This window comes from Schistocerca gregaria, chromosome 9 (genome assembly GCF_023897955.1).
Source record: "Schistocerca gregaria isolate iqSchGreg1 chromosome 9, iqSchGreg1.2, whole genome shotgun sequence".
Taxonomy (NCBI): domain Eukaryota; kingdom Metazoa; phylum Arthropoda; class Insecta; order Orthoptera; family Acrididae; genus Schistocerca; species Schistocerca gregaria.
The window spans coordinates 185,100,957-185,128,363 of NC_064928.1; the positions used below are offsets into that span (position 1 = coordinate 185,100,957).

Here is a 27,407-nt window from a genome sequence, read left to right on the forward strand (position 1 = left end):
CTGTTGTGTAGCTGGAACAACTCTTGAGCTCTGATCATAATGGTGTGAAAGCTCTACTTAAGGCAGTGATCTCCTGTTCCCTGGTGGTTTGGCAGAGATATGCAATTTCATTTTTGTAGTGCATGGTTAGCCGGCCCTAACAAATGCCTTGAAGACTGAGAACCTTCCGATTTCACACAGATGAAACATAGTTTAGTTGCTTCCTGGCAGATTAAGACTGTGTGCCAGACTGAGATTCAAACTCTGGACCTTTGCCTTTTGCAGGTAAGTGCTCTACCAACTGAACTACCTCAACACAACTCACAACGCCTCCTCATAGCTTTACTTCCACCAGTATCTCGTCACCTACTTTCCATACTTTCGAGTCCAGTCTGGCTTACATTTTTAATCTGTCAGGAAGCTTTGTATCTGCACACATTCCACTGCAAAGTACAAAATTCATTCTGGAAATATCCCCCAGCTGTGGTTAAGCCATGTCTCCACAGTATCCTGTCTTTCAGGAGTACTAGTCCTCCCAAGTTTCTTAAGAGAAAGTCTGCGATGTTTGGAAGGTAGGAGATGGGGTACTGGTGGAAGTAAAGCTGTAGGTATGGGTTGATGATCGTCAGGTAGCTCAGTTAGTAGACCTTTGCCTATGATAGGCAAACATCCTGAGCTCAAGTCTTGGTCCAGCACACAGTTTGTCTGTCAGGAAGTTTCATATCGGTGCATACTCCACTGCAAAATTGAAAATTCATTCCGGGCACAATTTAGTCAGTTCTAATTCAACTACAGTTAATGTTCTTAGTCGTAACCTCGTAATGACAGTACACCTTTCTTTCTTTGCTTCCCTCTCCCTCTCCTCCCTCTCCCTCTCCTCCCTCTCCCTCTCCTCCCTCTCCCTCTCTCCTCCCTCTCCCTCTCCCTCTCTCCTCCCCCTCCCCCTCCCCCTCCCTCTCCCTCTCCCCCTCCCCCTCCCCCTCCCTCTCCCCCTCCCTCTCCCTCTCCCTCTCCCTCTCCCTCTCCCTCTCCCTCTCCCTCTCCCTCTCCCTCTCCCTCTCCCTCTCCCTCTCCCTCTCCCTCTCCCTCTCCCTCTCCCTCTCCCTCTCCCTCTCCCTCTCCCTCTCCCTCTCCCTCTCCCTCTCCCTCTCCCTCTCCCTCTCCCTCTCCCTCTCCCTCCCTTCATCTTTCTTGGCTGTCACAATTCAGTTTTCTGTTGTAAAATAAGTTTTTGTTTATGATATAAGCTAATGATTTCTTTTTCCAGACTTACTTTGTCACCTATTAGTTTCAGATCTGCAACAGTGTTTACGGGTGTCGTTGCTCCCTTTTGGTTTGCAGGGAAATGAAGGAGATGAATTCTCGTCAGGCAAAGATCTCGGTGGAAACGATGAAGGAAGTTGCCAATGACAAGACTCTGAAGACTAAAGGGGAGAAAGACCGCAGACTACGAGAGAAGAAGCAGAACAACACGAAGAAATTCATGGATGAGAGGCGAATGGCTAAGATGAAGCAGGATAAGGAACGTGAGAAGCTGAATGTGAAGCATAAAAAGCAAGCTGAGGATGTCCAGACAGAACTGCAGAATGTGAGTACTATCTGAAAAATGTGGAAGTACCGTCATGGGCTGCAGAGTTAAACAGACTGTTGTAGCTCAGCTCGGTGTCATATGAGTGTCACACACTAGTTCTGCTGTAACATCTCCAGTCTCTTACATAAGTGTCAACCAGAACTGTGGCCATATCCAGTCTCTTACAAAAGTTGTCCACCCAAACTGTGGCCGAGAGCACAGTGAACATACACCACCCCCCTCCCCCTTCTCCACACCTCCAGTGGCAGAGCACACGTGTCACGTTTCTCACTTTGGTGGCTGCTTTGCTGGCCTCTGGGTCTTTCCCCTTAGTATACAACAGCTTCTCTGAATTACATAGATAAAAGTCTGCTGCGGGGCATGACCTGTGCTGCTCCTGCCCCCCCCCCCCCCCCCCACTCCTCCTTAATCCCCTAGCTCCTATTTGATTCTCTCACCCACTCCTCCCAGCACAACTCATGCCTCAGGCCATCTGTACTGTCAGCAAAATTAGCTCCAAGGATGACATTCTCCGGGAGCCCAGTAATGGCTTCAATCTTCTTCAAAATAGCAACATGATTTCACCCATGACTGCAAATGCTACCTGTATTTGCTACTGGCTGATATCAATTCTTGTGCCAGTGTAAAGAAGCAAATGCAATGAATAGGCTGTAATTAATTTTACCTCAATAGGAGGAGGCATGGAAACAAATACTGTTAAAAAAAAGATCAGTTACACCTGTACACCTCTAACTTATTGGTTGTTCACATATGCCTACTGCTTAGCTTTCTTACAAGTGGCATATGGGAGGAAAACATGAAAATAATGACTGGCTGTTACATGCAGTCTGCGTAACAGCAATACAAACAACACTTGCTGAGAGAGTCAGCCTTCTGTAAAATAAGGTATACGTATTTCGACACAGACACTGACAGTTCCTAGAACAGTGGTTCCCAAACTTTTTGATGGGTAAAACCAATGAAAATTTAATGATCATTCAAGATTAGTTTTTTAGCTCTCCACAGGGGGATCACAGTTCTTTCATGAATTTGTGTGTGGTGCACATGGGGCCCCGAGCTATTTCAGCCCATTCTTCCTTCCTGTGCCCCTGTTATCGCTGCTTACTGTCTGCCACCTCCTTCCCCTTTCTAAGTGTTCTTACTTACGTCAACCTGGCTGTCCACCTGGCTTCCGGTATTCCTTTCGATTTTGTACCCCTTGCATTTTCTGTCATCCTTTCTTTTTTGACTTTTTTGTTCCCCCTTTGTAGTTTGACCTCCACTTCCAAATTTTCTCTCTGTAATGTGAACCATTTGGAGAACAACTTCCCCCAGCATCTACAGTGTGGATTCCTCTCGCCCCCTCCTTCCCTGCTGTAGCCCCATCCATACTGCTAGGTCACCAGCACGTGTAGCCAGTCCATGTGGTGGCAGCTGAGCCCCCTGACAGCACAGTGATCACACTTCTGATACCAGAGCTGTTACCTCCCCGTGTATGCCTAGGAGTGGTTGCTTGTCATTCCGGAGGATAGGAACTCCTGGCAATGGCCGCAGTGCCAGATGGCCCTTGCTGTGGCTGAGTAATGCCAATGGGGAGAGCCCCTGATCTGAATGGGTGGTAACAGGGCAGATGCTTTGCGTGTGAAGCATATCGAGCTCCAAAAAATGCCCCCCCCCCCCCCCCCCCTCCTGCAGCCATCTGAGTGGTAACAGATCATTGAATGCTACTTCTTATGACACTCCGGCCTTTCCTTTCCTGGCTACAATCTGGGAAGAGGACCAGGCTACCAACTTGGGGGAAAACACTTCCCCCGTTGTGTGGTCTGTACTGGGACGGGCAGGGGCACCATTCACTGCCACAAAGCCATTATTTTTTTGTGGAAAATGGATGTTTTAATAAGAGATTGATATTGTGTGGGCTTTTTGTATTTTGTGGTAATTTTAAATCATTTATTTACACATTTTGAATTATACCTTTATCTGATAGTGAGTCATTCCAACTGCTGTTTCCTTTGCAGTTGACTCGTACGCTGTAGACATCTTGTGTCCCACTTGACTACAAAGATTGTATCATATTCTTCAGGTGATATACATAATACAAATTTTATGTTTGTCACTTTTTTTGTCATTGCTAGTACTACTATTCTTTTCTTCAGATGATTCTAGTACTAGTGAAATTGAAAAAACCAACATACATAAAATTTGTAGCTAGTAAAGTTGAAAAAACCAACATACATAAAATTTGTAGCAAGTGCTTCAGTTAGTAGGAGGTTAACCAAAGTATGGGATACAACCTACACTATATGATCAAAAGTATCCAGACACCCCAAAAAACACACATTTTTCATATTAGGTGCATTGTGCTGCCACCTACTGCCAGGTATTCCATTTTAGTGTCTTCAGAAGTCATTAGACATCATGACCGAGCAGAATGGGGCACCCCACAGAACTCACGGACTTCGAACGTGGTTAGGTGAGTGGGTGTCACTTGTGTCATGTCTGTACACGAGATTTCCACTCTTAAACATCCCTAGGTCAACTGTTTCCAATGTGAAAGTGAAGTGGAAACGTGAAGGGACACATGCAGCACAAAAGTGTACAGGCCAACCTCATCTGTTGACTGACAGAGACCACCAACAGTTGAAGAGGATTGTAATATGAAATAGGCAGACATCTGTCCAGAGCATCACACAGGAATTCCAAACTGCACAGGATCCATTGCAAGTACTATGGCAGTTAGGCGGGAGGTGAGAGAACTTGGATTTCACACTCGAGCCACAAATAACACTGGTAAATGCCAAATGATGCCTCGCTTGGTGTAAGGAGCGTAAATATTGGACAATTGAACAGTGGAAAAACATTGTGGGGAGTGACAAATCACGGTACAGAATGTGGCGATCCGATGGCAGGGTGTGGGTATGGCGAATTCCAGGTGGATGTCATCTGCCAGTGTGTGTAGTGCCAACAGTAAAATTCACTGGCGGTGGTGTTATGGTTTGGTTGTGTTTTTCATGGAGGGGTCTTGCAGCCCTTGTTGTTTTGGATGACACTATCACAGCACATGCCTAAATTGAAGTTTTAAGGACCTTTTTGCTTCCCACTGTTGAAGAGCAATTCATGAATGGCGATTGCATCTTTCAACAAGACTGAGCTTCTGTTCATAATGCATGGCCTATGGTGAAGTGGTGACATGACAGTAACATCTCTGTAATGGACTTGCCTGTAGAGAGTTCTAACCTGAATTCGATAGAACACCGTTGGGATGTTTTGGAATTCCGACTTCGTGCCAGGCCTCACCGACTGACATTGATACCCCTTCTCAGTTCAGCACTCCGTGAAGAATGGGCTGCCATTCCCCAGGAAACCTTCCAGGACCTGATTGAATGTTTGCATGTGAGAATGGAAGCTGTCATCAAGGCCAAGGGTGGGCGAGCACCATATTGAATTCCAACATTACCAATGGAGGGCGCCACACACTTGTAAGCCATTTTCAGCCAGGCATCCGGATAATTTTGATCACATAGTGTATATAGGCCCCATGTCAATTGAGGTATTTCATGCCAGTGTTACCTTTGTCAGTGTTTTCTCCCCACTATAACAAGTATAGTATCTTTCAGCTGACCTGTATAGATCAGCTTAAGAATAGGATGCTAGGACTTTCTACTGCAAAAAAAGTTATATATATATATATAATTATGATATTGATATATGTATATTATCTGTTTCCTCAGTACTACATTCTTTCATTTTGCAACATTTGTCTATGTCTTTGCAATGCATCATCTGTTGTAGCTTGTGACATTTTTCAAAGCCAACGGGTTGTATCGTATTCTTCAGCATTCACAGACCTCCCATTTATTTCTGAAACCATTATTTTTAAGCACAAAGTTTCACATATAGTAATGTAACTTCTCTCAATTGATTGCATTTGTGCTATGCAATACTTCTTTTGAGCAAAAGTATTGTGATGGGTGTCTTTGTAATATGAACTTTACAGCTTACAACATTTTTGTAGAAGCTGCTTTCTGTTCTGCATTTCAATCACTCATTTCTGTTCCATGCCTTAGCAATGGGAAAATTGTTCTGTACCATTACTTTTGCAATTTGTCTGCTGGCTATTTTTATATAGATGGCGTAGCTGATAAAGTGTACCACTGATTTTTCCCATGTGCAAAATTTATACAGTTTTTCCACCTAAAATTTTCACACATTTATTGCCTGAGTGTTTTGCAGACTTGATTGAATGTAGATGAAACATTTTTACAATTGCCAGATAAAAGAGGGGACCAGTTGTGAATTCTGATGTGTTGTTAAGCATGTGAACTATCACTGAAATCAACTGTCACGGAAAAGAGAACTTGAAATCCATAGAAATGTTTCTAGGATGAAACTTCATATTCCCCCGTGACATCCTCACAGCATTTCACCTGCTCAATTGACTGACATATTCAGATGTGACAAACACACTGCGGAGCTATAACTGCAACCCAACATTTGTGTTAGTCTAACACGGAGAGGTCTCCAGTGGTGGGATCGACTTTCTGAAATCGTCTATACGGTGATGTAGGTTAAGATCCCAGCTATGTTGCAGCCATTCACCCTGGTGGGCCCCCACTTGCAAGTAATGGATGAAAAAAATTTGGAATTTTATGTGACACTCAATATTGTTAAATGAGAAGAATTTTGTAGATTGGTTGTGCAGTGCAGTGCAATGGCTGGGGTAAGGCTTTCACATGCAATAAGTTGCGGGTTTGAATCTTGTCAGAACCCCTTAAATTATTTTATTTTTAAATCTTTATTGAAATTACTTTGACCATTATTTTTATTCAGTTAATTGGTTTATGAATTTCTTCGCTTGTTCTCATTTTTCTTTATATCATTCTTTTTCCGTTCAGATTTTTTGTGAATTAATTATATTTATCTATTGAAATATTTAAATATTTGAAAATGCCAAGCTATCAGTTAAAAAACAAAAGATGAAATAATCTATTCATTATCCAGTAGTCTCAAAAACATATTTTTCTCAAAAAAATTGCATTTTTATATTGTAACTGTCGCACAAACATTTGTTATTTAGTAAATAGTTTTCATGGGTTTGTCGCCAGATCATGTTGTGCAAATTCCATAAATTTTCCCTGGAGCAACTGTCCAACATCTTCAGGTGGTTCAACCTTGCTGGTGGCTAGGTCAGTCATTCCTAGCCACCAGCTAGATTGAACCACCTGAAGATGTCCGACAGTTGCTCCGAGGAAATATTGTGCAATTTGCACAACATGATCCAGCGGCAAACCTGTGAAGACTATTTAATACACATCTGCTGGGAAAGATTGAAGAGTCGCAGCCGTGTGGGATTAGCCGAGCGATCTAAGGCGCTGCAGTCATGGACTTTGTGGCTGGTCCCGGCGGAGGTTCAAGTCCTCCCTGGGGCATGATGTGTGTGTGTTTGTCCTTAGGGTAATTTAGCTTAAGTAGTGTGTATGCTTAGGGACTGATGACCTTAGCAGTTAAGTCCCATAAGATTTCACACACATTTGAACATTTTTTGAAGAGTCACATTTATAATGTAGCCTAAATTCCTTTTCAATCATCTTAAGAGTACCTGATTAGAATCAAACCCACAACCTTCAGCATGTCAAGCCCTTACCCTGTCCATTAAACCATGCTACTAGTAAATCTGCTACTACCATTTAAATGCTATTGAGCATCACACAGAATTCTGAAATATTTTTTTCATAAATAACTTGCAAATAAGGGCCTACCATGGTGAATGGCTGCAGGGTGTGATACATGGGATCATAACCTAGCCCTCTTCCTTGTTGGCTAACCGGAAGGCACGGAGGTGCCAAATTCGGTGAGTGTTAGCTGAACATTCCCAATTGGCAGAAGGGAGGCCCACCACATCACCTGTCGGAAGGCAACCTGACGTGTGTGAGCAGAGACATTTGTCCCTCTTGGGCTGCCCCAGTGCTTCTATCTGAAATGAAATCCTGGAATACATGTCTCTGCTGGCACGGTGTTCGTGCTTGCCACTGTGCTCAGGTATTTGAGTTGCCACCAGTGTGTTAACTCTCGGATGACCGACAGTTTTCTCTGTGGTCAGCGTTACTTCATTATTTCTAGGGCTGCACCTCTGCTGTGCTAAGTCGCAAATTTGTCGCTATTCACAAAATTGGAGTGTTATCCCGGTACAGAGATGTTTGTGGGAGAATACTGGCACCTTTGAAGTTCGTGTTGTGCAGTCGTAGCTCAGCTGTGTGAACATTGAGGTGACAAAAGTTATGGGATTCCTCCTAATAGCGTGTTGGATCTCCTTTTACCTGGAGTAGTGCAGCATCTCAATGTGGCACGGACACAAGAAGTCGTTGGAAGTCCCTTGCAAAAATATTGAGCCATGCTGCCCTTATAGCTATCGATAGTTGCAAAAGTTTTGCCAGTGTAGGATTTTGGGCAGGAATTCACCTCTAGATTACGTCCCATAAATGATCAATGCGATTCATGTCGGGTGATCTGGGTGGCCAAATCATTCAGTTGAATTACCCTGAGTCGAAACAAGGCCCCCGGAGTAGACAACATTCCATTAGAACTACTGACGGCCTTGGGAGAGCCAGTCATGACAAAACTCTACCAGCTGGTGAGCAAGATGTATGAGACAGGCGAAATACCCTCAGACTTCAAGAAGAATATAATAATTCCAATCCCAAAGAAAGCAGGTGCTGACAGATGTGAAAATTACCGAACTATCAGTTTAATAAGCCACGGCTGCAAAATACTAACGCGAATTCTTTACAGACGAATGGAAAAACTGGTAGATGCAGACCTCGGGGAGGATCAGTTTGGATTCCGTCGAAATGTTGGAACACGTGAGGCAATACTGACCTTACGACTTATCTTAGAAGAAAGATTAAGAAAAGGCAAACCTACGTTTCTAGCATTTGTAGACTTAGAGAAAGCTTTTGACAATGTTGACTGGAATACTCTTTTTCAAATTCTTAAGGTGGCAGGGGTAAAATACAGGGAGCGAAAGACTATTTATAATTTGTACAGAAACCAGATGGCAGTAATAAGAGTCGAGGGGCATGAAAGGGAAGCAGTGGTTGGGAAAGGAGTGAGACAGGGTTGTAGCCTCTCCCCGATGTTATTCAATCTGTATATTGAGCAAGCAGTAAAGCAAACAAAAGAAAAATTTGGAGTAGGTATTAAAATTCATGGAGACGAAGTAAAAACTTTGAGGTTCGCCGATGACATTGTAATTCTGTCAGAGACGGCAAAGGACTTGGAAGAGCAGTTGAACGGAATGGACAGTGTCTTGAAAGGAGGATATAAGATGAACATTAACAAAAGCAAAACGAGGATAATGGAATGTAGTCAAATTAAATCGGGTGATGCTGAGGGAATTAGATTAGGAAATGAGACACTTAAAGTAGTAAAGGAGTTTTGCTATTTAGGAAGTAAAATAACTGATGATGGTCGAAGTAGAGAGGATATAAAATGTAGACTGGCAATGGCAAGGAAAGCGTTTCTGAAGAAGATAAATTTGTTAACATCGAATATAGATTTATGTATCAGGAAGTCGTTTCTGAAAGTATTTGTTTGGAGTGTAGCCATGTATGGAAGTGAAACATGGACGATTACTAGTTTGGACAAGAAGAGAATAGAAGCTTTCAAAATGTGGTGCTACAGAAGAATACTGAAGATAAGGTGGATAGATCACGTAACTAATGAGGAGGTATTGAATAGGATTGGGGAGAAGAGAAGTTTGTGGCACAACTTGACTAGAAGAAGGGATCGGTTAGTAGGACATGTTTTGAGGCATCAAGGGATCACAAATTTAGCATTGGAGGGCAGCGTGGAGGGTAAAAATCGTAGAGGGAGACCGAGAGATGAGTACACTAAGCAGATTCAGAAGGATGTAGGTTGCAGTAGATACTGGGAGATGAAGCAGCTTGCACAGGATAGAGTAGCATGGAGAGCTGCATCAAACCAGTCTCAGGACTGAAGACAACAACAACAACAACAACAACCCAGAATGTTCTCTAGACTAATTGCGAATGGTCGTGGCCCTCTGATGTGGTGTGTTGTCATTTATGAAAATTCCATTGTTGTTTGGGAATGTGACATCCATGAATGTATAAAAGTGGTCCAAGTAGCCAAACATCCTAAGGACCCAGTCCATTCCATGAAAACACAGCCTACTTGACAGCAAGTAGCGTGTCAGTGGTAGATCTAGGCATCGTGTATTGGATGGATGGGGAGCAGGAAGAACTCGGTGTGTTGTACTGATCACCCTAACCAACAAGTCTGAGGTGCTGGCTTTCACCAAAACTGGAGCTGAGCCAGAGGGGCTCACTTCACCTGTTTTGGGGAAACCTGTTTTATCCGGTGTCAGGAGGAAGCAAATGCAAAAGTTAAGGGTCTATTCGTTGGCAGTTCAAATGTACGGCGAATGATGGTAACCCTTAGGGAAATGGCAGCAAAGGATAGGAAAGGACATCAGGTGCACTCTGTGTATGCCTGGGGGCCTCATTCAACATGTTGAAGAGGCAATTCTAGCAGCCATTGAGGGAACAGGATGCAACCAACCGCAGATTATGGCACGTGTTGGACCAAATGATGCCTGTTGTCTGGGCTCTGAGGTCGTTCTTGGGTCATTTCTGTGACTGGTAGAGAAGATTGAGAGGATCAGCGTTGCACATGGAGTTTCAACAATGCTCGCTATTTGCATGTTCCCAGAACTGATTGTGGCCCTTTGGCTCTGAGTCGAGTGGAAGGACTGAACCAGAGACTTCGAAGGTTCTGTGACAAGCTAGGCTGCAACTTCCTGGACCTGCACCACAGGGGTGAGACCTGTACGGTACCCCTAGGTCAGCTGCGCACTACACATCAGAGGGTGCTACACAGGTAGCTGACTGTGTGTGGGGTGCACACAGAGTTTTTTTTTTTTAATTCTTTTATTTTAAATTAGGTGACTCTCCATCCAATTCATATAACAAAAGCTGTAGGAAACAGAAGTAACAGTTACACTGTAATCATCAGTGGAGGCTTTAATCACCCTATAATTAATTGAGAAAATTACAGTTTTGTTAGTGGTGGGCATAATAAGTCAACAAATAGACCTGATGTCTTTGAGGATGTCCACATCAAACTAGTATCAGTGACCGTGATGCAGTTGTGGCATACAATGATTGCCAAAGTACAAGGAACAACTAAAACATCTCTGTGAGGAATGTGAAACTTTCAGCATGGGTCAGGAGCATATGGAGGAAATCTGGCTCAAGTTTAAAAGAATGGTTGACCACACGCCGTATAGATATGTACCCAGTAGAACAGTTCATAATTAGTGCGAACCTCCATGGTATACAGTCACTGAAATGAAACTTATAAAGAAACAGAGATTACTGCATAACAGATGTAAAACGAAGAGTAGGGCTATACATAGAGAGATGCTGAATAAAACACATATAGCTGCCAAGAGAGCAATGCGTGACTACAGTAGCTGAATATTGTCAAGTGGTCTTTCACAGAACCCAAAAAAATTCTAGTCATATGTAAAGGCTGTTAGTGGCTCTAAAGTTACTGTCCAGTCCCTAGTGAATCAGACAGGAATTGAAATTGAGGGTAGCAAAGCAAAAGTTGAAATGCTGAACTCCATTTTCAAATTTTTCTTTACAAAGGAAGCCAGGAGAATGAAATAAGTATTAGTGTCAGTGTTGTAGAGAAACAGCTGAAATAGTTAAAACTGAACAAAGTTCCAGGGCCCAATGGAATCCTTATCAGATTCGATACTGAATTTGTGGCTGAGTTAACCCCTCTTCTAAGTATAATCTATTGTTGATCCATTGAACAAAAAACCATGCCCATTTCTTGGAAAAAGTGTAGGTCACAACCGCCTAGAATAAGGGTAGTAGAAGTGACCCACTAAACTACCGTTCAGTACCCCTGACATCAATTTGTTATAGAATCTTGGTACATATTCCAACCTCAAACATGCTGAGGTATCTCAGACAATGACCACCTCAATGCCAACCAGTATGGATTTTGCAAACATCAATCGTGTGAAACCCAACTCGCAGTTTTCTCACATGACATGCTCAAAGCTTTGGGTCAAGCCACCCAGTTAGATGTACTGTCTCTTGATTTCTAAAAAGGATTTGACTTAGTACTGCACCTATGGTTATTGTCAAAAGTACGATCATTCGGGATATCAAGTGAAATTTGTGACTGGACTTTGTACTTTTGGGATGGAGAACACAGCATGTTATCTTGGATGGTGAGCCGTCGTCAGATGTTGAGGTAACTTCGAGTGTGCCCCAGGGGAGTGTACTGGGACCCTTGCTGTTCATGTTGTATATTAATTACCTTTATACAATATTAATAGTGAAATCAGGCATTTTGCAGATGATGATGTCTATCTGAGAGAAGGTGCATAAATATTGATAAGATTTCAAGGTGGTGGAGAGACTGGCAACTAGCTCTAAATGTTCAGAAATGTAAATAAACTTCACAAAACAAAAATACATGTAGTATCCTATAACTATAATATCAGTGAGTCACTATTGGAATCGGCCAACTGATACAAATGCCCGTTGTAACACTTTGAAGGGATCTGAAATGGAATGATAGTAAAGCAGGTGGTAGACCTCAGTTTATTGGTGAGACAGGACTAATAGGGAATTTTGAATGCACACAGAGAAGAGCAGCACAAATGGTCACAGTTTTCTTTAATCTGTGGGAGAGTGATACTGAAGGAACTGAACTGAAGACATCTTGAAGACAGATGTCTGTTTACAAAGTTTCAAGAACCAGCTTTAAATGATTATTGTAGAAATATACAACAACCCCCTACGTATATCTCACATAGGGATTGTGAGAGTAAGAGTAGAATAATTACTGCACACACACAGATGCATTCACTCCATCATTCTTCCTGTGCTCCATACATGAATGGAACAGGAAGAAGCCCTAATTACTGGTACAATGGGACTTAACTCTCTGTCATGCACTTCACAGTGGTTTACAGAATATAGGTGTAGATGTAGATGGAGCCACCACCAGGCTGCATAGTGCCTTGTTAACAACTCAAGTTCATAGCTTTGTGGAGTCTGTGCCACACTCAAACACTACCATCAGTTCTTGTCAACTGAAATCAGGACTCATCAGACCAGGCATTGCTTTTCTAGTTGTCTAGAGTCCCACTGAAACGATAACAGGCCCGGCAATGTTGCACTGATAGCAAATGCACTCACATCGGTTGTCTGCTGCCATAGCCAATTAACACAAAATGTCATTGCAGTTTCCTTATGATTGATTTCTGTGGTTATTTAACACATTGTTGCTTCTCTTTTAGCACTTGCAAGTCTACGAAAATGCGCTGCTCTCGGTCGTTAAGTGAAGACTGTTGGGCACTGTGTTGTCGGTGGTCAAAGGTAGTGACTGAAATTGTGGTATTCTCAGCACACTCTTAACACTGTGCATCTTAGAAAGTTGAATTCTCTAACAATTTCTGAAATGGAATGTCCCATACGTCTAGGTCCGACAACTGTTCTAAGTTCAAAGTCTGTTAATTTCCGTCATGCAACCTAATCACTTTGGGTATCTTTTCACATCAATCGCGTGAGTAAAATGACAGCTCCGGTGATGCACTGTTTTCTATCTCGTGTAAGCGATACTAGTGCCACCTGTATATGTACATACCACCACCCCATGATTTTTGTCACCTCAGTGTGTGTTGCACCTAAAGATTTCAGTCTGTTGCACCAGTAAAATATTCTGGGGGATTTTTCGATGGTGTCCAACTGGGAACCATTTCTGTGGCAAGTAATTAACGGAGTACTTAGTGACATGAATTGGAATTAATTTAAGATTTATGTGTACTGATTATTCCTGCTCCTTCCACAACTGAAGTTTTATTTTTGAATTTTTTTTCAGCTCATCGAAATGTACAAAAACGAGGAGATCGAATACGAGCTTGCACCGAAGATGGAATTTTTTGCATAAGCCACTGTCAAATTTTGCAGCATATGTGCTGTGCCATACTTCTTGCCAATACGCCGACCCGGACAGGTGCGGAGGAGTCAACGTCGAATTATGTCGCCCCGTCCTCTCTCCGAACCTACATCCGTTTCCTGTAAAAGTCTGTCTTCCTGTGCCACTGTTGTAGCATTTATTCCCACAGCGGGCATATTCTTGAGCCGCAGAGTTTGCCCTGCTGCACACTAATTTTGCCAACTTGAGAGAGAATGTGGCTTTCCAAAGATTGTGTAACTGTTTTCTTGTAAAATAACTGGAGGACTTGTCTCTCTCTCTCTCTCTCTCTCTCTCTCTCTCTCTCTCTCTCTCTCTCTCTCTCTCTCCCCTTTAGGTAAGATATATTGATGTAGGTTCATGCCTACATATAACAGAAAACAAACCAAAGCAAGTGCCATAGAATGTAACAGACAGATACAGCAGGCTCACATAGTTGAAGTATTTGTGCCTGCGGCAGTCAAAGTTTGAATGAGGGGAGTTGATGTTTCTGCTCGTGAATGGGCTCTTATATTTTAATATGAGGAAAGAATAAATAAAAATTATTGCCGGGACCAGTTCTTTGTGATACTTGCAGACATTGGTTTACTACCCACTGTGCGGTGTGGATGCAGTGGGTAGAATGGAGAAAACTGCAAAAAATAATTCTGTGCAGTATACTAACTGCAATTGTGAGTGTATTTGAAATAAGTTACTGTTTGATGAAGCATTTAGGATCTTCCTCTGCTGTGCATTTAATTCAAACAGAAAAAAAGTCACTGAATGGAAAATTTCTCATGGGTTCATGTGAATTTTCAGGGAAGAAACACTTTCTCTTTGCCATTAAAAAAAATCAACAATCAAAGTAGATGTACATTTTGAGATTTTGAATTTGCAGACTCATTGGGACCCTAAAACTGTTATCCGTTAGAATATGATAAACAATGATCCATTAAAATGTGTTTCGTCTCTGAATGATGAGATGAGAATTGGTAAAGCATTCTAAGGAACTGATTTGAGTGGACAAATTTTGAAGCAAAATCAAATGTGTGACTGAAAAGAAAACCAGAAATGACAATTACACTCACAGTCCATTGAAATATTGCAGTTGGTGTGATGTAAGTGCTTTTTGAAACACCTGTGTTCACGTACAATTTTTTGTTGTGTTTTTGAATGTCCGTACACTGGATTTATGAGTTGAATGTGATTTGTTTGTTGTGTCATATCTATTCTAGTCAGTAATACACATAGGAAGTGAAAATATATGTACAAGAATGGTGAAACTGTATGGTTTTCACCAAATTGCTCATATTGGTGAATGATGTTTCATAGGTGTAAAAAATGTATTTGTTCTATATAGATATGCCAAATGCTAATTTATTTTCATCATATTTATGTGATTAAAAGTATAATTTCCTTGAAAGCATTCCATTTACACATGATAATTTTAAAGATGTTAATTCCTTGAAAATAGTTTGTGGTGTCATCTTGCCATTTACATCTAAGACCATGCATTTCCACAGTGTATTAAGGAGATATCTGTATCACAGAAGAAAATTTCTCATACTCCCCCCCCCCCCCCCTCCTCCACCTCCCTTTGATGACATAAAATCTATAGAATCTAGTCTCTCTGTTTGCCTTTTAATATTTATATTATCAGAATAAGTTAGTCTTATAAATTATTTCTACAGTAAATGTTGCACGCTTGGTTCTGATTGCTTTATTTGACTACGAGCAAAGTAAAGATACGCTACTGTTATTTGACTATTTGATACCTCGCTTCTAGTGGGATGATTTTGTTGGTGTTAGTGTCATCACTGTTTTACCTAGATTGGACAGAAATTTGTGAAGCATGTTCATAATGTAATCACTTAATTGTTGTTAAGTTTGTAAAGATATAATATCTGTGTGCAAATCGAGTGACAGTTGGTAGAAATTTTATTTTCTCTGCAGAAGTGTGAAACAAAATGTTAGAATGGAGTTAATAATCTTCTGTGGAAATGTTTCACTTTACTGCAAACTGGAACATCAGTGTACAGTAGCAAATAAAGTGACACTTGTCCTTCAGTTGCCCACATTGCTCAAAAGATAAACAGCAGCAGGTTATCTTTGTTATTGATTACTAGCAGAAAGTAAGATCAAATATACAAATTTGTTGATGATTGCAACTGATGTACTAGTGATGACACAGTAATCCACATGTAATCAAAATATCTCTTTATAGTTGCCAGTAACTACTATGAATAAATAAAGGAATAGTCCAATATTATAAAATAATTTACTAAGTTTAATGGTTAAAAACTTGAATAGTGTTAAAAGAAAAGAAAAGAAAAATAATGAAGAAGCAACATTGCTGTATAGCTGATACCTTCAGGGCCTCCATGTGTGCTGTATTGGTCCTTTCTCATCTCCACTGTCTGTAAGGCAGCAATATGCAGAGTAGCACTCTATTTTTTTTAACGCAATACTGCTTCTTGAAACATCATAATTAGGCTTTTGTACAGGATGTATACACCATGGGAGGGCTGGGAAATCTGGGAAAGATGTGGGAATTTTTTCATCTGGGAAAAATTCAGGAATTTTTAAGAATTCTGGAAATTTTTCATTCTTTCATTTTTTAGTTACATTTGTATCATTTTGACAGATAAGAACTGATACTCTAACAAAGAATTTTACTTTAGCCTGCTACAGCATTTGCAGCAATAAAACATAAACCACAGAATAACACAAAAATAAAATTTTAGTAGCGGATAGAAGGTGCTATTTACAACAACAGAACACAGAGCACTTACTAGTGTGTACTGACAGCATAATGCATCAAAGGCTTTAGGATGAAGTCTGTGCAATACTTTGTAACAACAAACTGCTTTCAATGAATGTGACGTAATGACTGTTTACATTTTTAACAGGCCATGGAAAAATGTTGCTAATGGTGGCTTGAGAAATGTTACTTTCAAATCAAATTTGCTTTCACCCAAGATGAATTATAGTATGTGTGAGCATCACACATTGAGTACTAGCCATTTATGTCATTATTTAAAGTTTTACTGGCACATTTGTGTTTGATATATGTTAAAGGATAACACACACTAAAAAGGACCAGTATTAAGTGTGAAAGCTTAGCTTTTCTTGTAGCTGTACTGTATGTCTATTAATTTAAACCATTAACTATTTCTATTCATGTCTTCACACTACTTAACAGTCATGTTGCTATTGGCTGACTACATCACATGTCCTACACTTGGAATATCTGTTGGTGTTAGGTGGCAAAATGACATGAAATGAGATATGATTGGTTGACTAGAGTGTATCGCAATCTCCATTTCAGTGCTTTGGAAGCTACCATTTTCTATTTGACTGAATTCATATTTATAGCTTCGTAATACAAAAAATGTAGAGTGTACATGTTGCCACGCATCAAAGATTCGTTGTTTTTTGCTGGGTTTCATTTCCTGAAGTGCCAGGAAGCTCTTTGCTAGTGTATAAAACCTTTACCTTCCAAAGAACTGGTAAGTTCTACAGTTGCATGGGAAAGTTTCTTGTCACTTAACATAGAAAATATGTCCCTTCATGTGGGGTATAGTGTACTTTCATCAAGGTTTTTTGACACTACTGTGACACTCTCCTGCATGTTAGGCAGACTGGTTACCATTCGGGTCACCCTTCTCTGTATATGTTCACTACCACCCCTTAGTTGTATTTAGTATGATCCTAACGCCCGTTAGCAGTATTCTTAGATGAGAGGCACAGATCTCCTTTGTAGACGAGCTGCATTTTCCCATTATCCTGCCAGTGTCCAGATGCCTCGCTCACAAATGAGCCTGTATGATTGTTGCATTTTGTATCCCTACATTTTGTTACAAGCACGTATCTGTATGAGCTGACTGATTCCAGTTGTATCTTGTTGAAATTGTAGTCGAAGGATACTACATTTTTTATTTTGTGAAGTGTGCAGTTTTAAATTTCTGAACATGTACATTGAATACCCAAATTTTACACCAATCTGAAATCTTATTGAGATCTGACTGAAAGTTTGTGCAGCTTTTTCCAGGTAGCATTCCATTATAGATAACTGCATCATTTACAGAAATGTCTGAGGTAACTATCAATATTACATGCTAAGCCATTAATATATACACTTCTCTGAGGTGCATCTGAAGATAGCTCTACTTCTGCTGACGACCTTCCATCTGAGATAATAGCTTGCGTCCTCTGTATCGAGAAATGCTTGGCCTGGCAAAAATTCTGTTCAGTACGGTCATACATTAGTCGGTAAGTGTCAACGTACTACTGCGTCAGAACCTACTCAAGAGTCAAGATATACTGCACCTTCATGACTTTCTGGATGTTGTATGGTAAAGGAAAAATTGGAAACATGTGTAAAAGGGAAAGGTGACCACTTACTTATAGACAACTGGAGCCTTTTGCACAGAATACACATAACAGAAAACAGTGGCCAGTAGTTTGCATTCTTGCTCTTTTTCTAGCAAGAGTACACACACAAGTGTGCAAGCACGAGCACCTCTCCCCCACAGCGCGCACACACACACACACACAAATGAAACATCCAGACATACACGCCCACAATAGAACTGAGACCCTCGCCATCGATGCATGCTGCCAAGTACCTTCCGAAACCTACTGAAGGCTTGTCAATTCCAAGATGTGTGCAACTGCTGATGTATAATGTGCGAAAGGTTGGTCAACAGGCTCTGAAGCATGTGATCATAATGTTTTGACTTGTCAGTCTGTTATATCAATAACACTGATAAATCTATAGAAAATAAAAATTGCATTTTCTGTTTGATGCTTCACATTTTCATACAAATTGTATTTTACTGTGACTGCTCTTGGTGGAATTACTATTTAAAAACAAAAAAATACTGTAGTTTGTTAAAAAGATTATGATTCACTATTTGTTGTTAACATTTCCATTTGATAATAAGTATAGAAGTCAACTGAAAGTAAAAAACAATATTACTGCTAGTGAGAATCAAACTGAGGGGTTAGCAGTTAAGTGCCTTATGTGTAACAGATTCAGAATGTGGCAGCTGTGCTAAAATTTTTGTACTTACTATTACTAAGAAACCTTAATTCTTGGAAGGCTATTCATTCTGAGCATTATTGAGAAGTTTGTCATACCTCTGTAGGGGATTAACGTCCCTGGCTATGGAAATTACGATGGACTTGTCCCATCTGAAGCTTTCCATAAGCTGCACAGAGGAAATATTCCTCATACCCCACAGATGAGAGCTGACTCCAGGAGTGGTACAAATTCAGGGTTGCCACAAGTTTCCCCAAGCAAAATTCCATGATATTTCCCTGATTTCCAGACAAGTTGTAGCATTTTTCCCTGACAAATTTTGAGATCTCAAGGGTAAGTAAAGACGTAAGTTGACCAAAGAATGCAAGGACTTCTGTATTTCTCTCCTAAAGGAACAAAAATCTTCAGTACTAACATCAACATCTTTTTAATGAATTGTTTTTATATGGAGGAAGCATGAAGACTACTGTTGTAATTTTATTTCAATAAAACAAATCACATTTGGTGACAAAAATACACATTTCCGTGAAGTCAGAAGACAGATTTAAAATACCTTCACTGATCAAAAGAAAGAAAGAAAGAAAAAAAAAGTAGACCTCATGAAAGAAGAGTTGTGTAAACTAAAACTATAGGTGACCGCCAATAAAATGTTGGTGCTACTATGTTCATCATTGTCAGTTATTAGTCAAAGATTTACCAAGCGGGAAAGCGCCGGCAGACAGGCACATGAACAAAACACACAAACACACACACAGAATTACTAGCTTTCGCAACCGATGGTTGCTTCTTCAGGAAGGAGAGGGAAAGACGAAAGGATGTGGGTTTTAAGGGAGAGGGTAAGGAGTCATTCCAATCCCGGGAGCGGAAAGACTTCCCTTAGGGGAAAAAAAGGACAGGTGTACACTCGCGCGCACACACACACACACACACACACACACACACACACACACACACACACACAACCACAGAACGTATCTCTGCCTACGTAGATCAACACCTTCAACCCATTACATGCAGTCTCCCATCCTTCATCAAAGACACCAACCACTTTCTCGAACGCCTGGAATCCGTACCCAGTCTGTTACCCCCGGAAACCATCCTTGTAACCATTGATGCCACTTCCCTATACACGAATATCCCGCACGTCCAGGGCCTCGCTGCAATGGAGCACTTCCTTTCTCACCGATCACCTGCCACCCTACCTAAAACCCCTTTCCTCGTCACCTTAGCCAGCTTCATCCTGACCCACAACTTCTTCACTTTTGAAGGCCAGACATACCAACAATTAAAGGGAACAGCCATGGGTACCAGGATGGCCCCCTCGTATGCCAACCTATTTATGGGTCGCTTAGAGGAAGCCTTCTTGGTTACCCAAGCCTGCCAACCCAAAGTTTGGTACAGTTTTGTTGATGACATCTTCATGATCTGGACTCAAAGTGAAGAACAACTCCAGAATTTCCTCTCCAACCTCAACTCCTTTGGTTCCATCAGATTCACCTGGTCCTACTCCAAATCACATGCCACTTTCCTAGACGTTGACCTCCATCTGTCCAATGGCCAGCTGCACACATCCGTCCACATCAAACCCACCAACAAGCAACAGTACCTCCATTATGACAGCTGCCACCCATTCCATATCAAACGGTCCCTTCCCTACAGCCTAGGCCTTCGTGGCAAACGAATCTGCTCCAGTCCTGAATCCCTCGACCATTACACCAACAACCTGAAAACAGCTTTCGCATCCCGCAACTACCCTCCCAACCTGGTACAGAAGTAGATAACCAGAGCCACTTCCTCATCCCCTCAAACCCAGAACCTCTCACAGAAGAACCCCAAAAGTGCCCCACTTGTGACAGAATACTTCCCGGGACTGGATCAGATCTTGAATGTGGCTCTCCAGCAGGGATACGACTTCCTAAAATCCTGCCCCGAAATGAGATCCATCCTTCATGAAATCCTCCCCACTCCACCAAGAGTGTCTTTCCGCCGTCCACCTAACCTTCGTAACCTCTTGGTTCATCCCTATGAAATCCCCAAACCACCTTCCCTACCCTCTGGCTCCTACCCTTGCAACCGCCCCCGGTGTAAAACCTGTCCTATGCACCCTCCCACCACCACCTACTCCAGTCCTGTAACCCGGAAGGTGTACACGATCAAAGGGAGAGCCACGTGTGAAAGCACCCACGTGATTTACCAACTGACCTGCCTGCACTGTGACGCTTTCTATGTGGGAATGACCAGCAACAAACTGTCCATTCGCATGAATGGACACAGGCAGACAGTGTTTGTTGGTAATGAGGATCACCCTGTGGCTAAACATGCCTTGATGCACGGCCAGCACATCTTGGCACAGTGTTACACCGTCCGAGTTATCTGGATACTTCCCACCAACACCAACCTATCCGAACTCCGGAGATGGGAACTCGCCCTTCAGTATATCCTCTCTTCTCGATATCCGCCAGGCCTCAACCTCCGCTAATTTCAAGTTGCCGCCGCTCATACCTCACCTGTCTTTCAACAACTTCTTTGCCTCTGTACTTCCGCCTCGACTGACATCTCTGCCCTTACTCTTTGCCTTTAAATATGTCTGCTTGTGTCTGTGTATGTGCGGATGGATATATGTGTGTGTGTGTGTGCGCGAGTGTACACCTGTCCTTTTTTTCCCCTAAGGGAAGTCTTTCCGCTCCCGGGATTGGAATGACTCCTTACCCTCTCCCTTAAAACCCACATCCTTTCGTCTTTCCCTCTCCTTCCTGAAGAAGCAACCATCGGTTGCGAAAGCTAGTAATTCTGTGTGTGTGTTTGTGTGTTTTGTTCATGTGCCTGTCTGCCGGCGCTTTCCCGCTTGGTAAGTCTTGGAATCTTTGTTTTTAATATATTTTTCCCATGTGGAAGTTTCTTTCTATTTTATTTACATCATCAGTTATTAGTCACTGTGTTATGTCTGTTGTTTTACAGATATCGTGTGTTTTTCTTTCGAGAAATATATGTGTACATAGCATACAAACCGCCGGTAATTGCCAAAATTTTCTTCTTCTTATTGTCCTTACTTTCTAACATATGAATTATTTTCGAAGAGCTAAAGGTACTAGAATAAATGAAATGTCTCTAGAACGCCAAATTGTACACTGTACTTTCATTGAGATAGTCGCACTTTCTGAAATCTATCGCCTGTAGCCTCTGGCCTGCTGAGGAGCACCACAGGCCTGGTCCTTGGATAAACCACGAAATTCCACCGCATTACGCCACACACTAACAGACTCGACCTGCAAGCAGATCGGTGAAACTAGATCCTATGCACAGGGCCTGCGCGTTAGTGGGAGTCGATGGGCTTCAGACTGGCAGGCCTGATCCGTTAGAGACACCCACAGAAATGGCCTGCGGTTTCGGCCCATCGTGGAAGTCCACTTGTGTGGCCAGCTATTCACGTGTCACAGACACTATATTGATGAAATGAGACCGTGGTGAGAAATCCAGATAACTTGCGGAAATACTCTAAGATGAGGATAGGTAGCGTGTCTGAAGATGATCTCTGGACCACAGACAGGCATGTAGAAAAGACAGTCATACTCTCACAGCTAAATTTAACCTTTGTCAGAAAACAAGAGCATACACACAGACACATCTCGTGCACACATGACTGCCGTCTCCTGCTGCTGTATAAACAATCTCTGAGAATCAGATCTAAACACACCACTCCTCATGCCTCCCTGCCTCTTGTCAGTAGCTGCTAGGCTAGTGGCAAAAAGTGGTGGCAGCACTGACTGCAAGCTGTGGGGAGGGGAGGTAGGAGGGGCAGAATCAATAGGAATGAGGGAGTAGGAAACGGCAAATGTACTCAGCTGTGCCCAGCCAGCGACAATGTGTGACACATCAGTAAACAAACCATTTCATCTACTGAGACAAAAGAAATTTTTCCATTGTTTTTTTCTTTTTTATCCAAATTTCTCTGATATTTTCCTGATTTGCCTGACACTTTTGAAATTCTCTGATGTCCCCTAATTTCCACAACTTGTGGCAATCCCGAAATTGGCAGTACATTGGTGGTCTTGACTTGTAATGAAAAAATCCTGTCTTGATATTGATATTCTCATTGAGTATCACTTTGAAACCTCAGTCCATGTACAATGCTGAGAAAAACATTCTGATAAAATAGTCGCGGACAATGAATGGAGTAAATTTTTCACATTAGCAGCAGGTAAGAAAGAAACAATAACGGGACCATGGACATAAACGGTGAGGTTAAAATTTAATTTATCTTTTTTCATCATCTGTTGTCTGAATTCACTCGTGATGATCTGCTGTACTTGTTACAATAATAATTAATGCATCTTCTCTGTACTTTGTGATTCATATTTCATTATTAATGGCATTGCTGCTCACAGTGCCACACATCGACAAAATTACTCCAGTGCCATTTCAGCACTACGGCATATTATCTGTACAAATTAACAGCATTACTGTATTTTTAGTGTAGCTGATTTGACATGGAGCTTTACCTGACAGACTTCGAAGAATATTGTCATTTAATGTAACCGACTGTGGGTAGGAATTTAAAGTTTGCGTAGCTTTGGCTGTTCAGCTAATTTAACTAGCAAATATGATCTCTGTCATTTAGTATTGGCTGGGACAAATTAATTTCAAGGCACACCTCTTGCTCTGTGCTGCTCGGATGTCGTTTATAGCTGTAGCTCCACGACGATGTCTTTTGATCTGTGGCTGCCTGGAGAACTTCACTCACTTCTGTGTCCTCTGACACTGCTCTGGCCTCATTACTAGGTCATTTCCCTCTGCCCAGCACAACCAGTCGATAAGCTGCAGCTGCTTTCGCTTCCATGTCAGGTGCTCCCTACAGCTACAGTCTGAGCATATGTCATGATTGTGCCTGCTGCCACTGTCACTCCCTCGACACCTCCACCGATGACCTCTCCCAGACTTTCCTCTTCCACAGACCTCACCCACCAACTAATCTCTCTATAGTCTTCTCCTGGATTCCTCAGACCGAGGTACCTCCCATTTCTAGTGAAGTTGTAAGCATGCCTCTGATTGCCCAGTGTGTGCAGGCCTTGAATCACTCACATCCTACTCTTCCAGGGTGATGACTTTGTCAGGAAAGTCCTAGAGATGTGGTCTCTCTCTCTCTCTCTCTCTCTCTCTCTCTCTCTCTCTCTCTCTCTCTCTCTCTCTCACACACACACACACACACACACACACACACACACACACACAGAGAGAGAGAGAGAGAGAGAGAGAGAGAGAGAGAGAGAGAGAGAGAGAGAGAGGGGGGGGGGGGGGGGGGTATGCACATGCCTTCCCATTTTCGCCCTTTCCTTGTATTTCTTGACTGCATTTTTCTTTCAACTTTTCATCTTCTCTCCATCTTTACTTCTCACTGTTCATTTTTAGAAACCAACAACTGTAGGAACCACAGTTCGTGATCTCTTCTGAAAATGAGCATCTGTCACACCACAAATGATAATCACGACCATCATCTTCACATTACGTGCAGAAATGTTGTCAACTGGGGAAGTTGCTTGACTTGTGCACCAGAACCAGTCATGAGTTGCGGACATGGAATTAGTTCCAATTGAAAGATAGCGTTGAAGACTTAAGCATACAGGCCGCCTACATCGACAGGCACACACGGTGATTGGATGATCAATATCTACAAATTTTGAATGGAAGGAACTGTGGACTGGATACTTCAAAACTGAATATGGCATTCAAAGAAACTACAGGACATTGTGTCTTGCATCAAACTATTAGGAGACAATTGCATGATGTGGATCTCCATTTCTGGCAACTGTGGTGAACACCATACCGTGCACCACAACACCGTGGGCTCTTGTCACAGATGGGGAAGAATCATGCAGAATGGATTCCCAAGGATTGGTGTCAGGTGTTGTTCACAGATGAAACTTGGATCTGTCTGTACCTTGATAAGTGTAGATAACATGTTTGAGGAGAACCTGTTAATACCTGATGTGTTCCACATGTGCTACAAGAAGGTGGTGGACTGGTGTTATGGGATGGCATTACGAGTCTCACTGATCTCTGGTACGGGGACAAAATTCTGCAACTGTACTGGCAACATTTTGGCGGGAATTTGATCTTGGTGGATGATAAATCACATGCTCATTGCATTGTTCTCATGAACATGTTCCTCTGACAAGCCAGGATTGTCAAAATGGAGTGGCACGTCTGTTCCCCAGATTGACTGACTGATTGAAACGAGCTGTTTTTGAATGTTGACAATGACCAGATATACTACGTGACTTATGCCAAATTGCCATTCAAGAGTGGGACAATTTGGATTCATGATCTCATTGGTGGTATACCATGAGACATACAATCCTGCATGCGAGAAATAGGACATTCCACCACATATTTATGTTGCACAGTAATGCTGTGAAAAAACTCCCCATGGGAAACTGATGACTTTGGTGTTACACAAGCATTTCTTTTATTTTAGTTTCATTTGGTGATCTGGACGCATTGTAAGTGAGTCAGTTTTGGTTTTCTGTTCCACAGATTTCGAAATAAAGGGGCAAGGCAAAACTTTTGTCAATGTCTTTATTAGCTAGTAAGCGAGAGACTGGCACATTTCCACTTACAAGTCACTACCACTCACGAACTCTGTCCGTATGGCCAGATCATGAAGAATGTTTGATTCATAATAGCTCTTGAATATAATGGACATTGTTTGCTCAGACTTGCTGTTACCGAGACTAAATGTAGAGAATTAAAACGCACAAGAGAATTAAAGGCAAATGAATTGCAATTTACTTGGCACCTTAAGCGATGCATTGCCTGCCGGCATTTACACCCATCGAACAAAGTTTTGCATCACCCCGGTTCCCAAAACTCCTCAAGATATATCAACAGTCAACGTCTATCACAGACATGGTCCCCTTAAGTGTTCAGAGATGTCACTAAACCTGCCCAAATATGTAAACAACTATGCATGAGCAGCGCCTATCAGACGGAGGGGGTCTGACAGCCCATCAGTTCCAGTCATTCCACCAGAAAGGAGGTACACGACTCATGTTGTTTGTAGTTCAACCATGCCCAGATGGTCAATACCGCAGTTATATCACATCTGCATTAGTACTTGGTGCCAGGAAGGACTCTCAACAAGGGAGGTGTCCAGGCATCTCGGAGTGAAACAAAGTAACGTTGTTCGGACGTGGAGGAGATACAGAGAGACAGGAACTGTCAATAACATATCTCGCTCAGGCTGCCCAACGACTACTACTGCAGTGGATAACTGCTACCTACAGATTATGGCTCGGAGGAACCCTGACAGCAATGCCATCATGTTAATTAATGCTTTTTGTGCAGCCACAGGATGCCATGTTAAGACTCAAACTGTGCACAATAGGCTGCACGATGCGCAACTTCACTCCCGACGTCCACGGTGAGGTCCATCTTTGTAACCCCGACACCATACAGCGCTGTACAGATGGGCCCAACAACATGCCGAATGGACCACTCAGGATTGGCATCACGTTCTCTTCACCAGTGAGTGTCACATATTCCTTCAACCAGACAATTGTCGGAGACGTGTTTGGAGGCAACTCAGTCGGACTGGATGCCTTAGACACACTGTCCAGTAAGTGCAGCAAGGTGGATGTTCCCTGCTGTTTTGGGGTGGCATTATGTGCAGCTGACACACCACTGGTGATCATGGAAGGTGCTGTAACGGCTGTATGATACATAAATGCCATCCTCTGACCAATAGTGCAACCATATCGGCAGCATATTGGTGAGGCATTTGTCTTCATGGATGACAATTCACGCCCCCATCGTGCACATCTTGTGAATGACTTCCTTCAGGATAATGACATTGCTCAAGTAGCCAGCATGTTCTCCAGACATAGACCCTATCGAACATGCCTGGGATAGATTGAAAAGGGCTAGACGATATGATCCCCCAACCACTCTGAGGGATCTACGTCGAATCGTTGTTGAGGAGTGACGCAATCTGAACCAACAGTGCTGTGATGAACTTGTGGATAGTATGCCATGAGGAATACAGGCATGCATCAATACAAGAAGACATGGTACTGGGTATTAGAGGTACCAGTGTGTACAGCAATCTGGACCACCAGCTCTGAAGGTCTCTGCTGTAGGGTGGTACAAAGTGCAATATGTGGCTTTCATGAGCAATGAAAAGGGCCGAAATGATGTATATGTTGATCTCTATTCCAACTTTCTGTAAAGGTTCCAGAGCTGAGCTCTCCAAACCAAGGTGATCCAAAACTTTTTTGATGTTCGTATTTTGGCACCAAATGTCACAGAGAGAGATACGGCAAAGGCAAAAATGTATTTCTCTTAATGAGATAAAGTTTTCAGGTAAATTATTTGCACACATGGGTGTTACACATGATCTGTTTAGATGAAACATACATATGTTCAAGGTGATGGACAATGTTGGATATAGTGCTGTTGTAAATGCTTCTCAATTTCCCACACTATATACTTTATATTCAGTAAAGATACTTAGGACATGAAATATTTTAGAGCACTAAATTTTCTGTTATCATTTGTGGAAACAAAACTTTTAGCCTAGCCAGAATGTGGCTGGCAATGAAAGGACAGGAGTTTGCAGGTTTCCTGCCCAGAGACGAGAAGAGCTCGCTGCCGAGTAGCACACAGGCAAGTGGCCAGAGGCGGGCCGGCACCCCTGACAAGCGCGGATGCCGACGTCCTACATGGCAGTAGCTATTCTGGCAGACACAGTTGATGTTCTTACATATAACTTGCAACCTAGAAGATACTGCAATCTGCATTTCAGTTATTTTTCTTATTAAA

General features: G+C 42.2%; 1 protein-coding gene across 5 annotated transcripts in view; it reads left to right on the forward strand.

The window, feature by feature from the left end:
• The window catches only part of LOC126291772 (1-phosphatidylinositol 4,5-bisphosphate phosphodiesterase), a 372,603-nt gene extending 356,777 nt beyond the window's left edge, over positions 1-15,826 (forward strand). For all 5 annotated transcript variants that reach the window (XM_049985456.1, XM_049985457.1, XM_049985459.1 and 2 more), the window contains 2 exons: positions 1,321-1,567; positions 13,475-15,826. In XM_049985456.1, the coding sequence (XP_049841413.1) occupies positions 1,321-1,567; positions 13,475-13,543 (316 nt within the window). In that variant the 3' untranslated portion in view covers positions 13,544-15,826. The remainder of the gene's footprint in view (positions 1-1,320; positions 1,568-13,474) is intronic.
• Positions 15,827-27,407: the final 11,581 nt, after the last annotated feature.